The 17,657-nt window shown below is 46.8% G+C and overlaps 1 protein-coding gene across 1 annotated transcript in view; it reads left to right on the forward strand.

The window, feature by feature from the left end:
- Window positions 1-9,862: 9,862 nt before the first annotated feature.
- The window catches only part of ATP10A (ATPase phospholipid transporting 10A (putative)), a 169,196-nt gene continuing 161,401 nt past the window's right edge, over window positions 9,863-17,657 (forward strand). Inside the window, exon 1 of the mRNA XM_068268154.1 lies at window positions 9,863-10,568. Within this exon, the coding sequence (XP_068124255.1) occupies window positions 10,120-10,568 (449 nt within the window). The 5' untranslated portion in view covers window positions 9,863-10,119. The remainder of the gene's footprint in view (window positions 10,569-17,657) is intronic.

Genomic DNA, 17,657 nt, shown 5'->3' on the forward strand with positions numbered 1-17,657 from the left:
ATATAGATAGCCAGATGTGCCCCATTATAAAGTTGCACCCGCATATAGGTAGCCAGATGTGCCCCATTATAAGGTAGACGGACCGCAGCCCCCACCCTCCATTTATGTATTTACACCGTCTCCCTCCCTCTGTAGAGAGTAATTATTAGGCAACTTCCTTTCCTTTGGCAAAATGGGTCAAAAGAAGGACTTGACAGGCTCAGAAAAGTCAATAATAGTGAGATATCTTGCAGAGGGATGCAGCACTCTTAAAATTGCAAAGCTTCTGAAGCGTGATCATCGTACAATCAAGCGTTTCATTCAAAATAGTCAACAGGGTCGCAAGAAACGTGTGGAAAAACTAAGGAGCAAAATAACTGCCCATGAACTGAGAAAAGTCAAGCGTGCAGCTGCCAAGATGCCACTTGCCACCAGTTTGGCCATATTTCAGAGCTGCAACATCACTGGAGTGCCCAAAAGCACGAGGTATGCAATACTCAGAGACATGGCCAAGGTAAGAAAGGCTGAAAGACGACCACCACTGAACAAGACACACAAGCTGAAACGTCAAGACTGGGCCAAGAAATATCTCAAGACTGATTTTTCTAAGGTTTTATGGACTGATGAAATGAGAGTGAGTCTCGATGGGCCAGATGGATGGGCCCGTGGCTGGATTGGTAAAGGGCAGAGAGCTCCAGTCCGACTCAGACGCCAGCAAGGTGGAGGTGGAGTACTGGTTTGGGCTGGTATCATCAAAGATGAGCTTGTGGGGCCTTTTTGGGTCGAGGATGGAGTCAAGCTCAACTCCCAGTCATACTGCCAGTTTCTGGAAGACACCTTCTTCAAGCAGTGGTACAGGATGAAGTCTGCACCCTTCAAGAAAAACATGATTTTCATGCAGGACAATGCTCCATCACAGGCGTCCAAGTATTCCACAGCGTGGCTGGCAAGAAAGGGTATAAAAGAAGAAGAACTAATGACATGGCCTCCTTGTTCACCAGATCTGAACCCCATTGAGAACCTGTGGTCCATCATCAAATGTGAGATTTACAAGGAGAGAAAACAGTACACCTCTCTGAACAGTGTCTGGGAGGCTGTGGTTGCTGCTGCACGCAATGTTGATGGTGAACAGATCAAAACACTGACAGAATCCATGGATGGCAGGCTTTCGAATGTCCTTGCAAAGAAAGGTGGCTATATTGGTCACTGATTTGTTTTTGAATGTTAAAAATGTATATTTGTGAATGTTGAGATGTTATATTGGTTTCACTGGTAAAAATAAATAATTGTAATGGGTATATATTTGTTTTTTGTTAAGTTGCCTAATAATAATGCACAGTAATAGTCACCTGCACACACAGATATCCCCCTAAAATAGCTAAAACTAAAAACAAACTAAAAACTACTTTCAAAAATATTCAGCTTTGATATTAATGAGTTGTTTGGGTTCATTGAGAACATGGTTGTTGTTCAATAATAAAGTTATTCCTCAAAAATACAACTTGCCTAATAATTCTGCACTCCCTGTAGTTCCATATGTTCCATCACTGATGTCTGTCTTCAGCACTGCCCCCAGCATCCCCTCCATGGTTACGGCGGGTCTCTCTTGTGTGATGCGCTGGCAAATACCAACATGTCACATGACAAAGAAGCCGGCATACGCATAGAGAGGATGCTGGGGACATCTGGGGACACTGTTGAAGACAGACATCAGCGATGGAACGCATGGAGCCAATGAGCATCCTCTGATACATGATGCTCTGCAGAGAGGGGGAGGGAGCTGGTATAAATGCATGAATGGAGGGAGGGAGAGAAGAGGGCACTTTGGGTGACCAGTGAGCCACCAGTCTCTAACCCACAGCATGCCTGTAGGCCCGAGCCTACAGTGCCTGATAGGGAGCGTGACTCTATTAAATTAAGTCCTTAGTCTCTTATGTTCCATAATGCTGTACTGCCATGCAGTACACACTCTCCTGTGTAAGTGGTATGTGTGCATGAGATACCCCTCATGGAAGATGTATATAGCCTTCCTACACAAAAAGGCATCCAAAAGCGCCCATGGGTCAGTCAGACACTGGTTATAAATCCCAATCCCAATTGCCGGGGATCAGCAAAGCACTGCAAAAGTGGAACCCTGTGATGATGGTTCCAGTGCAGAATTGCAATCATGGAATATCCAAAAAAAAGCGCTACATGCAGCATTTTTGGAGTGATCCCCAAGTTATTGCATTGAAGGAATATAGGGGTAAATCAAATTCATTCAAGATTGCTCCAGGAATCTCACCGAAAAAAATTGTGGCGCTTAGTAGCAAAAGCTGCAGTTTTGCGATTGCGGAAAAGTGCTTTAGTGGAACCGGGTGCTAAGGATGTCTTATTTTTACTGAGGATATGTCCTGAATTAAATCTGACAATTTTTTGCATGTATACCAGCAGCATTGACTCTTTTTTGATGGATGCTCTCTGATTGAAGAGAGTGATGTTAGCTGCCCATACACCACAGGCCAATTCCCCGGATTTCCCAGCCTGTCCAATCGATAAATTTGATTAATTTTGACCCCAAATTGGTCAAATAGTCGACCAGGCATGCTTGTTGTGGCACTAATTTTTATCTGACTCGATAATAATAATCGACTTGGATGGTCAATCGACTGCAAAATCGACAGATGTAAGGTCACCGTAATACTTTTGTCAAACCCTAATAGATAATACCACAGAACTTCCAATAATACGGTGGCATAGATACAGTCTTTAAACGTCTTGTTATGCAACTGGTAATCTGGGCGTGAGCTGCACGTAAAGCGAGTATCAGAACTCTCTGTCCAGTCCGGGAAGGTTAGGGTTATGCTGGGCATACACGGTCCGATCCGGCGGCTCGATTAACCGCCGGATCGACTCCCGCCGCGTCCGCCCGGATCGATTCCCGTTTGTGCCCGCGGGCAGTTCCTTATCTTCCGCTCGATTACCGCTATTGGCCGCCCGCGGGGATCGAGCGGGGAATCGATCCGCGCGGTGATCGGACATGTCGGAAATTATCAATCGAGCCATCAGCGGCTCGATTTATAAGAAGAATCTGGGCCGTGTATGCCCATCACTACAGGGTATTATGCTGGGCATACCCGGCCCAGATTCTTCTTATCAATCGAGCCGCTGATGGCTCGATTGATAATTTCCGACATGTCCAATCACCGCGCGGATCGATTCCCCGCTCAATCCCCGCGGGCGGCCAATAGCGGTAATCGAGCGGAAGATAAGGAAGCGCCCGCAGAGACGAGCGGGAATCGATCTGGGCGGCTGCGGGGACGCGCCTGGAGTCGATCCGGCGGCTAATCGAGCTGCCGGATCGGACCGTGTATGCCCAGCATAAGTCCTTGGATCAGTGTTTGGGTCAGCATGGGGTTAGATTGCAGTTATTTGATAGACTGGGAGAAAGACTAGCACCAGTGTTACGCCACCAATAACATGTTAAATCTCTGCCATTACTGATTGAAAACAGTCAATCTTATGCCATGGGATATGTTGCCTAATATCTAGCATCTAGAGAACACAACACCAATTTCTTGTGTGCCAAAAACTCTGGCACCCAAATGTTGTACACTTAGATCACAGCATTAAAACTCTATAATTCAGTCACAATTATGCTTATTTACGCAGCCATTCATTCCTCCCCTGAATCCAATCCAATCACCACTGTGCTTCCAGCTGTAAAGGTGGCCGATCGACCATCCAATTTGATTATTATAATCAAATTGGATGAAAATCGTTGCCGCCAAGTGCATGCCTGACCGACAAAGCGACCAATATCGGGACAGAAATTGGCCGCTCTGTCTATCGCACATGCTGCAAGATGTCGGGCCGAAGTTGCTTGGTCTGGTGCACGGTGGTAATTTCCGGAACGAGCGACGAGACGATGAAAACCCTGCCGCAATGTATAAATGTGCCCCCGTGTGCATTTAAACGTTACCTGTCCCGTTGCAGCCTCCGCGCGGTGTCCTGTAACCTCCGGCCGGCTATCTGTACACACTACTGGCACCTAGCATCTGACATCGGCGCATAACTGCTGACATCAGACGCTAGGAACCAGTAGTGTGTACGGATAGCCGATTCCCTGAAGCTTTCATGCTGAAATCGGACGGGAATCAGCCTGTAGTATATGGGCAGAATCGACAAGAGACAAATGTATCTCTAATCAGATTCGATTAGAGATAAATTAGTCTCTTTGTTGAATCTGCCCATAATCGTTAGGTCTATGTGCACCTTAAGCGACAGTGGTTAACATCATAGTTTTTGCCATGCAGGAGGTTGGTTGGCACATGGCAAATACACTGTGACACATTAAAAATAAGATTTGTGAAGAATTAAAAAAGTTAATTCACTTTTTTTATTTTTTAGGCATCTGCCAACTGCTTCTAAAGTAAACCAGACATGGTAATTGGAACACAGGATGCCAACTTTCACAGAAGGTCTAGAAAGCCTGTATGTACAGAGATTACTGGAACATTGCCAGCCAAAGACATAATTACGGATCATTTTAGGTGACAGTAATTGTTGGCTTTCATTAAGCTTTGATGGGAGTATTCAGTTAATGTTAGTGAAGTGTCTCAGAACTTCCCCTCTGCTCTAAAAGATACGCAACAGCATAATAACCTTTAAAGAAAACATTTCTTTGTTACAGGCGATACAAATCCTGCAGTAAATCTGCAGTTTGTCTACTTCCTGCTCTCATGGAAGCAGATATATCCTGTATTTAACAATTAGCTCTCTGCCACTGACACAGCTGAGGGATAAAATAATAACTTGTTCTTAGTCACAAATGAGGGGGTATTAGACAGGCTACATACAGGGTGCATCTCAATATGTTTTCCTTCTGCTCTGTGCAAGAGTTCAGGTCCACTTTAAGGTTTTGTTGAAAGGCTGAGCATAGCAAGCATTCAGTGTTGGGAACAACCTTCTAGTGATGGGGCTGCCAAAATGATTTGCTGACTACAATGCTAACTACCTGGCTGCTCTGCTGATCCTCTGCCTTTAATACTTGAGACCACTTACCCAAACTGAGATGTGTTTAACCAGTTTGATGAAATCTCTGGTACTCTATTCACTATCACCTTGCTGATCAATAAACTCAAATCAGTTCTGGACAGAATTTGAGAAAAATGTACTGCAGTTCCAGTCATGCTTCTGATCAAAGGTTAGGTCAATTAGTAGCTGCATAGTTGTGTTCTTTTGTCCTGTGTTCAGCATGTGGTACAAAGTCAGTTATAAAGTAACAATTTGTAGTAGTAGTAGTAGTAGTAGTAGAGTATTGTAGTGTGTTCACCATCAGTAAAAGCAAGGAGTTTTGAATCAGGATGATACCATTTATTGGCTAACTTTAAAGAATAAGAGTATGCATTCGGCTTTGCAGCCTTCGTCAGACTTCAATCCTGTTTTGTATAACTGGATGGCAATAGACCAACTTTAGGGCTGGTTCACACTCGGCACTTTGCCCGCGATCGCGTTCGGCTCCACAATCGCGATTTGTGGGCAAAATCTTGCGATTCTGCGCTATTTGTGCTTGTGATTCCCATTCAATAGAACGAAAATCACAGAGCAATCACCCCCAAAATGCTGCATGCACCGCGTTTGCAATTGATCAAAATCGCAACCGCTGCAGTGTGAATGTATCCATAGGGACACATTGTAGCAGTGCTTTGCTGATTGCCGGCGATCAGCAAAGCGCTGAAGAATCGCCCCAATGTGAACTAGCCCTTAGAGATCATTTAAAAGGGTAAGATAAGGGTTAGCTGGAAGGTAAAGGTAGCCATACATCTAGCGATGATGGGCAGATTCGACCAAGAGACAAATCTCTCTCTGATCGGCAAGAATTGTCAGCTGCCTATACACCCCAGGCCAATTCCTGATCGATTTCATGCTAAAATCGATTTAGAATCGAGCCTTGTGATGCCGCATTCGCTACCTCACCACCCTGACACTGTCCCCCTAATGTTAAATGCCCCCCATCCCCGGTGCCCAGTGCAAGTTATACATCACCTGTCCAGGGCCTCCACTTGTACTCTGGGATTCCTCCCTGCTAGATACACGCACGCCACGTGGTTGCCTAGTAATGTGGCCGCGTGTGTGACGCCTGACTAGGCAAACACGTGGGGCGGACATGTATGCAGAACTGAGGAATGAGGAATCCCAGAAGCAGCGGAGGAATAATGTAATGTAATAAGGTAATGTATAACTTGCTCTGGGCACCGGGGGGACATTTAACATTAGGAATGACAACGTCAGGGGTTTCATCGCGTTCGCCGCTTGTCCCAAAATCGCCGTTACCGCTGTGCACCCGATCAGGTTAGTCGGCCCTACATCTTGCAGCATGTGAGATTGACTAATGTGACCAATGCACTTGGCAGCACTGATTTTTCATCTGATTCGATTATAATAATCGAAATGAATGGTCGATCGGCCGCCAAGTCGCCTGATATATGGCTACCTTAAGAGTCAGTGGTTTCTTTGGAAAAATTATTACACTTAATTTGGGCACATTTTAAAATTATGCACGGCAAAAAATGGTATTCGCTCAATCAGGCTACTGACTAACATAGAAGCTCAGAAGGCTGGGCAGAGACATAGTGCAACATTTAAAGATACCTCAGCTCAAAGTCACAGATAGCCAGCGGATTCACCCAACACCTCAAAAAAAAATAGATTGTTGGTTCCACATATGATGTGGGTATGACCCTCTCACGGCAGCAGGGCCAATCTCATAGAGGGCTACTTATGCTGGATATGTAGAACCAACATTTTTTTAGTGTGTCTCTGCCTGTGCACTGTGTCACTATGTTCTTGGTTCTTTCACACGGTGCACATTGCACTGCAATAAGATCAGAAAAGTCACATTGTGCGGTAGCATTGCAGTACAACCACACAGTGAGGCAAACAGTATAATGACAGTATGCCTCACTGCCACTGTAAATGCATGTATTACCTGGTTATTGTACAGCATGCTGTGTGTTGCCCTATCAGATCCCGCCACACCGCACTCATTGTAAGAGCCCAGTAGGAAGATTATTGCATTGTGTTGCAATGCAATGATATTGTCTGTTGCAATGAGGCACAACAGACACAGTTCCATCATGAGAGCTGGATGGGGAAACGCTGCCTAATCAGAAACCATTGTGCCATCGGAATCGCATGTGGTGCGATTCTGGATATGTTGCATGACACGGCTGTAGTGATTCATCTGCAGCTTTGATTTAGAAACGGACACGTCACTCAGTGGAAATACGCCCTGAAGGGGCCCTTAATCTGGTTATACCATGAGTGGCCCCGATTTTCTGGTCTGGTGTTGTGACTAATTCTGGCAGAGTCTGGTTGAATAACAAAAGGGTGTGGAGGGAATAGTTTAATTAAAAAAATAAAACTAGAAGAAGAGGTTTGAGAGTAAAGGTGGCCAATCTACAAGACAAGACAAGACAAATAACATTTATATTGCGCTTTTCTCCTTGCGGACTCAAAGCGCCAGAGCAGAGCAGCAGCCACTAGGGCGCGCTCTATTGGCAGTAGCAGTGTAAGGGAGACTTGCCAAAGGTCTCCTACTGAATTAGTGCTGGCTTACTGAACAGGCAGAGCCGAGATTCGAACCCTGGTCTCCTGTGTCAGAGGCAGAGCCCTTAACCATTACACCATCAGCCAACTGCTGATTTAGTGGCCCGATCGACCATGCAATGACAATTGGTGCTGCAACAAGCATGCCCCATCGGCAATTTGATCAATTTTCGAGACAAAAACATTTGATTGTATTAATCAAGCACACTGTAAAATCTTGGGCCAACGTGGTCAATCAAGTGCATGCAATATCGAGATGCCTGGCGAACACGATGGAACCCCCGGCTACAAACGTTAAAGTGGCCATGCAATCAAACCTCACCTGTCCCAGCTGACAAGGGTGACCAGCTACTCCTGTTTCCCCATGTGTGCCCCAAATGTCTGCCACGTATAGCATATGGCACATGTGTGATGTCACCAAGGGGGCACATTAACATTTGGGGGGACAGTGGCGGAGGCGACAAATGCATCATCAAGAGGCCAATTCCCAATAGGTTTCATGCTGAAATCAATCTGGAATCAGCCTGCAGTGTATGGGCAGCCAACAGATCGCTTGGTCGATCTGCCCATACATTGCTAGATGTATGGGCCCTCAGGCAACTTGGCGGCTGGTCAACCATCTGATTCAATTATTATAATCGAATTGCATGGAAATCGGTGCTGGCAGGAGCATGCCTGATCAACGATGCAACCAATTTCGGGCCGAAATTGGTTGCATGTATTGATGGGACATGCTGCAAGAGGTCGGGCTGACATGCTCGATCAAGACGAGTGACGAACGCAACAGAACCTCCGGCACTGTACACCCTAGTATAACATGTGCCCCCTTCCCCCAGTGCAACATAGCACTCAAAGGCTGAAAGCAGCAACAAGCTGTATTGGAGCAGCAAGGTAGTACACACGTGTGCGTACTACCTTGCTGCTCCAATACAGCTTGTTGCTGCTTTCAGCCTTTGAGTGCAGTGTCCTTTTTCCATTGCTATATGTTTTCACAGGGGTGGTGTGCCTGAGGACGCTGTGCACCGGCTGGCCGGAAAGATACCGTTTTTTTTTTCCCAAGGTCGAAGTTTTCCTATCTTTTTGTACTTCCCCCCCCCAGTGCATGAATACTTTACTTGTTGGTGTCCAACACTGGCTCTGTCTCCTCACTCCTCCTCCCATACACGCACCCCACATGTTGCTGGCGTAATGTGGGCGCGTGTGACGTCATACACGCGCTCACATTATGCTGGCAGCCACGTTGGGCGGAGTATGGGAGGAAGAGTGCGGAGAGAGAGCCAACGGTGGACACTCACAGGTAAAGTATTCATGCACCAGGCACATTTTACACTAGGGGGCACAGAGCCTGGGGGGCTGCAAGGTGACATCACCAGGCTGATTCCCGCAAGCTTTCATGCTGAAATCGATGGAACATTGACCTGCGTTGTACGAACAGCTGACAAATCTCTCTCCCATCAGATTCGATTAGAGAGAGATCTGTCTCTTAATCGAATTAGGGTTGCTCGCAAATTTTCGCCAAAGGCATTTTCGATGCGAAAATGCCATTTTCGTGTTCGTTTAATATTCGTAAAATGTATCTTCATTTTTTGCGTTTTTGTCTACATGGCGAATTTTGATGCGAAATAGCACTATATGACGAATTTTGATGCGAAATCGCACATTTAGATATTACATGGCGAATTTCGATGCGAAATAGCACATTTCAAAATGAACTGCTATATTCGTGTGCTTTGCATGATAAGGCGAAAATTGATAGTAAGTAATTTCTTCTCTTCCCATATTAGGCCTCCCATGATTCTCGAATCTACTCATCACTAGATATATGACCACCTGAATACTGCACGGCCAGCTTTATTTAGTCCGGTTTTTATCTCAAATTAAATATTCCCTCTTTGCATTGTGCAAGGTACGGTGGGGAACAAAGGTAGAAAAGAGTAGCCAATTGTCCAAAGTGGACTGGCGACCCTGAGCTGATCCATTTTCGCACACAATAGTCTGGAGATCCAGCTCATAAATCTCATCAGCGCAGACTAGGTGACTTATCTCCCTGTGCTAATGAGACACTGGTATTGAATTTGGAGTATATTTGCTGTAGGGACAGCTGGCTTGGATCTGCTCAGACTTCTTCCACAGACCAGCCAGCCTCCCCCCTCTCTCTCCACCAGTGTTCAGCAGCGAAGCGGAAACTATGCGGGACTGCTACTCGGTCGGAGCACCACGCAGGAGGAGGCCGCGGAGAAGGAGGCGGGGCTTCATCTCTCAACTCAAGTAGCGATCAAAAAGTTTGGGAAGCGATTACCGAGAAGCGGGAAGCTAAAGTACCTGCGATAACGAAGCAGAGCCCCCCCCCCCGCCTGCGCCCGCCCTCTGGCTGTGTGTGCTCTGGGTGTAGCTTACAGGCAGGATGATGAGATCTTACGGGTTTGTTTTCTTTATCCCTGAGGGCTGACTTTCTCATTGTCAATGGTTTGTTTTGGCGTGGGACATGCTAAGCGGAAAAAGTAGCCTCTGTAGACGAGTTTGCGAGTGTGATTGCCGAAGAGGAGGCTGATGGCGGCAGGAGATGATGGGGATCCCAAGTGCCAGGTGGCGAGGGATGAAGAGGGCAGAGTGCGGAGGAAGAAGAAGCGGAGGAAAAGTAAGGAGAGTAAGGTGAGATCTGTCCGCTCCAACCTGCTGTACGACTCCTCCGGCAAGGCGGCTGCCGATAACCCCAACCGGCTATACGCCGGTAACTCCATCAAGACCACCAAGTACACGGCGCTGTCCTTCCTGCCCAAGAACCTCTTCGAGCAGTTCCACCGCCTGGCCAATGTCTACTTCGTGTTCATCGCCCTGCTCAACTTCGTGCCCGCCGTCAATGCCTTCAAGCCGGAGCTGGCACTGGCCCCCGTGCTCTTCATCCTGGCTGTCACCGCCATCAAAGACCTGTGGGAAGACTACCGCCGCTACCGATCGGACAAGGAGATCAACCATATGGACTGCCTGGTGTACAGCAGGTAAGCGCTGCTGGGGATCGGAGGCTGATCGGTGTAGCTAGCGGGACGGATGGGAATATGATACATGACATGTGGTTACATTGTTACAACTTGCAGCACGAGTTTGTGGCTGGTTGATCATCACATGGATCTCAGCTGATTACAGGAGAGCTAGGCTTTTTCTGTGAGGGGTTAACAAGAAGCCCACCCAGATCCGCCCACATGTGAAGATGTAGACAAGAGAGTGCTTCAGTTAGCTGCCACGTTTTGTGCCTCCATTCATAGGAAAGGGGGAGGGAACCTGCAGTGCCGCCTACCCCCCCCCCCCCCCCCCCTTTCAGCCAACACAGGCTGACCTCTGGGAATAGAAGTGCCAGCCAGGGTCTGTGTTTGTTTGTTTTATTAAAGCAGGGGGTCCTTTATTCCCTTTGGGGGAGTCCTGCTCCCAGCATCCTTGCACGTGTCAGTCATTGTGTTTTGTCACTCCCATCCTGTTCAGGAGATGTCTTGACAAAACACTGTGGTGGGACAGATCGGCTGTGAACAATCCATCCATACCCTGCAGGCAGACAGCAATCGCCACTACAAAGTGCATTCCTTCACTAGATGTCTGTACCTTTCTTCCATTTACAAAAGCTGTTCCTCACGGTAGCTGATGATGATATATTAGACATGTTGTCTACTTTTTTCTCCAGTGGAAATCTGCCTGAGTTACCCTAGAAAAAACGAAACCCTGTGGTTTGCCAGTTCTTGTAAATTCTGTTTTCCATTTGCTGGATCCAGTTGAAACTTGGCAGGTAGTCATATTTTCCAGTATCTAATGCAGAGGTATTTAGCATGTCAACACACTTATCTCCGGTTTCCACAAGTGATTTATATGTAATGTAAAAATCAGTTTTGTGGAGATGTGACTATTCTGATACATTTGTCTGTTCAATGAAAAATATAGATGCATTTTTAATTCTTTACTATTCAACTATGATGGTTTTAATATGTAAAACATTTAGGATACTTACACACTAAGACGTTGCGTTTTAGGGGACGTTATGGTCGCATAATGTGCCCCTAACGTAACGCCTGGTGCTCCTGGATGTGGACGTCAGAGTGAGCCGCGTTGTGCAGCTCACTCTGGCGTCCGTGGTGCGTACTCTTGGATGTATGCGGCATCACGTGGTCCCGCCGGCCAATCACCGCACAGAGCGACGCTCCAGGAAGTAAACACTGCACGTCACACCGTGCAGTGAATATTAGCCATGTGCGAGCGACGCTCCAGGAAGTAAACGCTGCACGTCACACCGTGCAGTGAATACTAGCCATGTGCCTGACCGAGGAGGAGGAGGGAAGACCTCCTCCAACACTACTGAGCATGTGCGCACAGTCTAACGCAGCTTAGCTGCGCATAACGCACAGCATGCAGCACTCTCAACGGACATGCTGCGTTACAATGTAATGCAACGTGGGCACCGTGAACAGCCCATTGAATTTTCATTACTGTGCGGTGGGCTGCGTTACAGGCTGAACTAACGTGCGCCTGTAACGTCTTAATGTGAAAGCAGCCTTAATATAGCTACTTGTTTGCAGTCATTTTCCCTTTTTACAGAAAAAAAAAAATAAAAAAATCTTTGATTAACCCAGACTCTCTCTACTTGTACTGGAAACACGTTCTTCCCCCAAGCAGTCCTCCTACTCAACTCAAGCTCTCTCTAAACTGAGTCCCGCAAATTTCCCTAAGCCGCCCCAGCAGACGAGAGTACGCAGCCCCCGAGCTGTCCGCGGCTGGTTGCACTGCTCCACATGCTACCGCACCATGTCTGGCTTGATAAATTGTCTTGCCTAACCGCACCAAGAGTGTTATTTGTTGCATTACTGCTATTATTGTTTTTCATGTTTGTCATTATTGCACTATTAAATTGCCATGTGTCCACAAATAATTTCTGGTGCGGCGCCTGCCGTACTTGGTGAATAAAGTTGATTCTGAAGAGAAGTAGAGAGGGTCTCGGGTGCATTTTATTACGTGACCTCCAAAAAGAGTGGGTGTGCAGAGCACACACCCACTTTTTTTTTTTTTTTTTTTTTTTTTTTTTTGCAGGTCACTTAAAGGACTTACGAGCCCAAATAGGTAAAAAAAGAGAAGTACCTTAATCACTTTTAAATGCACGGAGGACGCCATCCACGCCCTCCATGCAGTTCCGCCAGGTCCCCACAGTGTAATAGCCCCCCGTGCCGCTCCCGACCCCACGGACGGGGTCGGGCTCCCCTTCCTCTCCTAAGATGGCCGCCGGAACTGGCCGCGGCTGCGCAGTCCGCATACACGTTAGTGCGGCTGCGCAGCTCCAGTGCCTCCCCCCCCCCCCCCCCCCTCGATCCACGCTACTGTGCGTGGATTGGGGGGAGGGCCCTAGAGCTGCGCAGCCGCACTGACGTGTATGCGGACTGCGCAGCCGCGGCCAGTTCCGGCGGCCATCTTAGGAGAGGAAGGGGAGTCCGACCCCGTCCGTGGGGTCGGGAGCGGCACGGGGGGCTATCACACTGCGGGGACCCGGTGGAACTGCACGGAGGGCGCGGATGGCGTCCTCCGTGCATTTAAAAGTGATTAAGGTACTTCTCTTTTTTTACCTATTTGGGCTCGTAAGTCCTTTAATAAAGTTCACCTGAGATTAAAGGTGCATACACATGCGCACCCGTCAGTTGTAAAAATACGGCATGTGTATGCGCCTTAAGGGAACAGAAGGCTTATTAATTACCCGGGCTTCTTCCAGCTTTCTGTTAGTTTCCGCAGCGTCTTTCCGGTTCCCTTTGCTGTGCCGATCTCAGCACCTGTAAAGGTGTGTACACACGCCTGATTCCTGCGAACGACGGGTTGTCAGTTCCGCTGAGCGGATCAGTCAAAAACAGCCTTATCAGCCTGCCGACAGACTGTACACACTGACAAACTGTCGGCAGACCAGCCGCCCCACGGACGGGTCAGACGGCCTGTCATTTGCAGGAATCAGGTGTGTGTATGCGCCTTAACCACTTAAGCCCAACTGGACGAGATTTCTCGTCCAGTTGGGCTGCGCGCAATCCCGCGGGTCGCGCGCGCCCCCGCTGCTGGCCGCTAGCCCACCGATCAGTGAAAGGGATTATAAATCCCTTTCGCTGATCGGACCCCCCCGGAGAAAAGCCGACAGCGTCTCTTCAGACGCTGCGGCTTTTCTGAGCTCTGGTCTCCTTTCTTCTGCCTGGGAGCGAGATCGATCGCTCCCAGGACTTTTTGATTCTGGCCATCTTGTGGCCAAATAGCAAATTACACCTAAAAAAAAAAGTTTTAAAGATAAACAAATAAATCTATTAAAAAAAACCCCTGTTTACCTCCCACACCAAAAAATACCCACATACAAGTTTAAATTAAAAAAAAAAAAAAAAAAAAAAAAATTACAATAATAAAAAAAAAAAAACAAACAAACCATAAATAGTTACCTAAGGGTCTGAACTTTTTAAATATGCATGTCAAAGGAGTATATCAATATGATTTAATAAATTATGGGCTTCTAAACAGTGATAGACGCAAAACGGAAAAAATGCACCTTTATTTCCAAATAAAATATTGTCGCCATACATTGTGATAGGGACATAATTTTAATGGTGAAATACCCGGGGCATATGGGCAAATACAATACGTGAGTTTTAATTATGGAGGCATGTATTATTTTAAAACTATAATGGCTGAAAACTGAGAAATAATGAATTTTTTCCATTTTTTTCTTATTCTTCCTGTTAAAATGCATTTACAGTAAAGTGGCTCTTAGCAAAATATACCACCCACAGAAAGCCTAATTGGTGGCGGAAAAAACAAGATATAGATCAATTAATTGTGATGAGTAGTGATAAAGTTATTGGCAAATGAATGGGGGGTGAAAGTTGCTCGGATGTAAAAAAATTTCAACCCTTCGGGCTTAAGTGTTTAAAGTCTGCGACTGGTCAGTTGCGAACTACTGCACATGAACAGACTCCGTGTACCCGAGGCAGATTAAAATAAAAAAGTTAGCTAAAGTCACCTATTTACTTAAAGGACAACTAGAACGAGAGGGATATGGAGGCTGCCATATTTATATCCTTTTAAACAATACCAGTTGCCTGGCTATCCTGCTGATCCTTTGCATCTAATCCTTTTAGTCATAGGCACCGAACAAGTATGCAACAGATCAGATGTTTCTGGCATTGTCAGATCTGACAAGATTTGCTGCATGCTTGTATCTGGTATTATGCAGACACTACTGCAACCAAATAGACCAGCAGGACTGCCAGATAACTGGTATTGTTTAAAGGGACCCTGAGCAGAGGCATAAAATTAAAATATGGACTTACCTGGTGCTTCCTCCAGCACCTGGCCCCCCCTTCCCATTAGCCCACTAGGTTTTCGGACTTCCTCCAGGTCCCTTCCGCTGTTGGCTCCAGTAATCTGGCGACTGGTGCATGCACCTGGCGTGTCGTCATGTCGGTCGCCGTAAGCGTCCTGTGCATGTGTGGTTCTCTAAAGACTTAACCGCACAGGACGCATGGTGACACGCCGGGTGCGCGCACAGGCAACGTCAACCGAAGTCGTCAGATTACCGGAGCCGCCAGCAGGAAGGGACCCAGAGGATGCCGGAAGACCTTGTGGGCTATGGGGGGCTGGAGAAAGGAAAGCCCCAGGTAAGTCCAGTTTTTAATGTTATGCTTCTGCTCAGAGTACCTTTTTAAAATGGCAGCTTTCATATTTTTATCACTACACTTGTCCTTTTTAAGAGGAGATCCTCAGGGCCCTTTCACACTTGTGCGGTGCGACAAATTGCTGCACTGCTACCGCAGCCTAATGCCAGAAGTCAATAATATAACGCAGAACTACATTACCACGTGTGATCTGCGTCGCCCTGGAAGTTATACTAGTCTGTGGCGACGCAGGGTTTTTAAAAAAGTTGGTGTGGCAGCGCGCATGCGCAGAAGCATATTTTTGCAATATGTTTCCATGCACTTCCGCATAACCCAAAGCAGGAAGTGATCACAAGCGCTTGTCACTTCTTGCTGGCCAGACAGGGAACACAGCGTACTAACACATGGGCCCCTGGCAGATATTCAACCTGACCTTATCTGATAAGTTGTGTTCGAGCTCCCCGCCATGTACGAGCATGGCACACAGCACCTGTGTGACACTGCTGTGCATGCTTAGTAAGCCAAAGCTGCTCAGGCTCCATGCTGCTCCACAGGTGCAGCCATACTCATGCAGGAAGAGGAGTATGGCTGCAATCTTCCAGAGAGTCCCGGGCAGCAGCACTGGTCTCCAGGAGGATCTAGATGCTTCATTCTGGAGATGCAGGAGTGCTTTAGCATTCAGTCACCATGGTTACTTCCGGTCTACGCCTCTAAAGACCTCAGAGCGGCGAGTGATTGGGGCCATGTGAGTTATGGCAGAAAGGAGGGGGGGGGGGCACAGAGGCGGAGCACAGGGAGGATGACAAGCCAGCAGTTGGCTGGCTGGATGCAGCCTCCAGCCCGCCAGTTGGACACCACTGATCCTGAGGCTTCCCTCTTTTAAGGTGAGTATGCATTTTGAGACTTTTTTTTGCCTTTAGGTACACCAGTGTGAATCTAAACTCCTATTGATAATTACTTTCTTCTTTTTTGACATCTTGACAAGTGTTTAGATCAGGTGTTCTCACTTGACTGCGGAATATTTCTTCCATCTAAGTGACTCAGCACATTTAGGGCCTTTTTCCACTTGGAAACACAAGCACTATAGTGCTGTGTTGCGATACGCACAACCCACAATTTCTAGTAGCCAACGGGAACGGAGGGAGATTGCGATGAGTATCACACAGCCGGGCGTTCACGTGTGGGGAAAAAGCGTAGCACACTGGTGGGAAATGAGCACAGCAATTTACATGTAAATCGTGGTGCTCTAGCGATCAGCAAAACTGCTGCGCTTTTTGAAGGGTATTGCAGCCAGTAGAAAAAGGCCCTTAAAGTGTACCTGAGGTGAAAAGCAGGGCTGTGGAGTCGGAGTCATGGAGTCGGAGTCGGAGCAATTTTGGGTGCCTGGAGTCGGGAAAAAATGCGCCGACTCCTAATGAATTTTTTAACTGTAATTAAAATAGAAAATATGATAAAATGTTCTATTTCTCAGATAATAGTCATTAAAATAATGTATATATACAGTAATAGCTGTGTTTAGTGAACAAAAATTAAATAAACCAATCAAAATTAGTTACTTGTGCTGCTTCAATAAAGCAGTCCTCGTATTTTTAAAGTCAGATATACAGTACATATCTGATTGTGACTGTACAGTATGTATGATGTGTACACAGGAATCTCATATATATACGAAATAACATCTGTGCTGTAAGTATAAAGCCTGATGTGTAGTGTGTAGCCGTGTCACTAATAGAGATGGTCAATGAGATGGAAATAATTCTGCATTGATGCTGGTTTATGCAAATGTATGCACTCTCTTTGCTCATGAAATCAAATAATTTGATCTGTTAAAATTTGGTTTGGTGACCACAAATTAAAGGGTACCTGAGACGGATGAAAAGAAAAGTGTTATACATACCTGGGGCTTCTTCCAACCCCCTTCAGGCTAATCAGTCCCTCGCTGTCCTCCTCCACCACCTGGATCTTCTGCTATGAGTCCAGGTAATTCAGCCAGTCAGAGCAGTCTAGCTACGTGCCGCTTCCACAGCCAGGAGCATTCTGCACCTGCGCAATAGTGCTGCGCAGGTGTAGTATGCTCCCGGCGGCGGAGTGTGTGCATGCGCACTACACCAGACTGGGTCAAGTACCTGGACTCATAGCAGAAGATCCAGGTGGCAGAGGAGGACAGCGAGGGACTGATTAGCCTGAAGGGGGCTGGAGGAAGCACCAGGTATGTATAAAACTTTAATTTCATCTGTCTCAGGTTTACTATGTTACACAGTAGTACTAAACTCTACATATGCATTCCCCACAGAGCTGCAGGGAATCCACTGAGAATGTTGTGCACATTGAACACAGAGGTGTTGTCTATCACCCATAAACCTTGTTCAGATTGTGCATGAAGAATGTGAATAAGAGGAAGAATCTCCTCATTCTCCTGCAGAGTACCTGGACATCACT

The sequence above is a fragment of the Hyperolius riggenbachi genome, chromosome 2 (assembly GCF_040937935.1).
Source record: "Hyperolius riggenbachi isolate aHypRig1 chromosome 2, aHypRig1.pri, whole genome shotgun sequence".
Taxonomy (NCBI): domain Eukaryota; kingdom Metazoa; phylum Chordata; class Amphibia; order Anura; family Hyperoliidae; genus Hyperolius; species Hyperolius riggenbachi.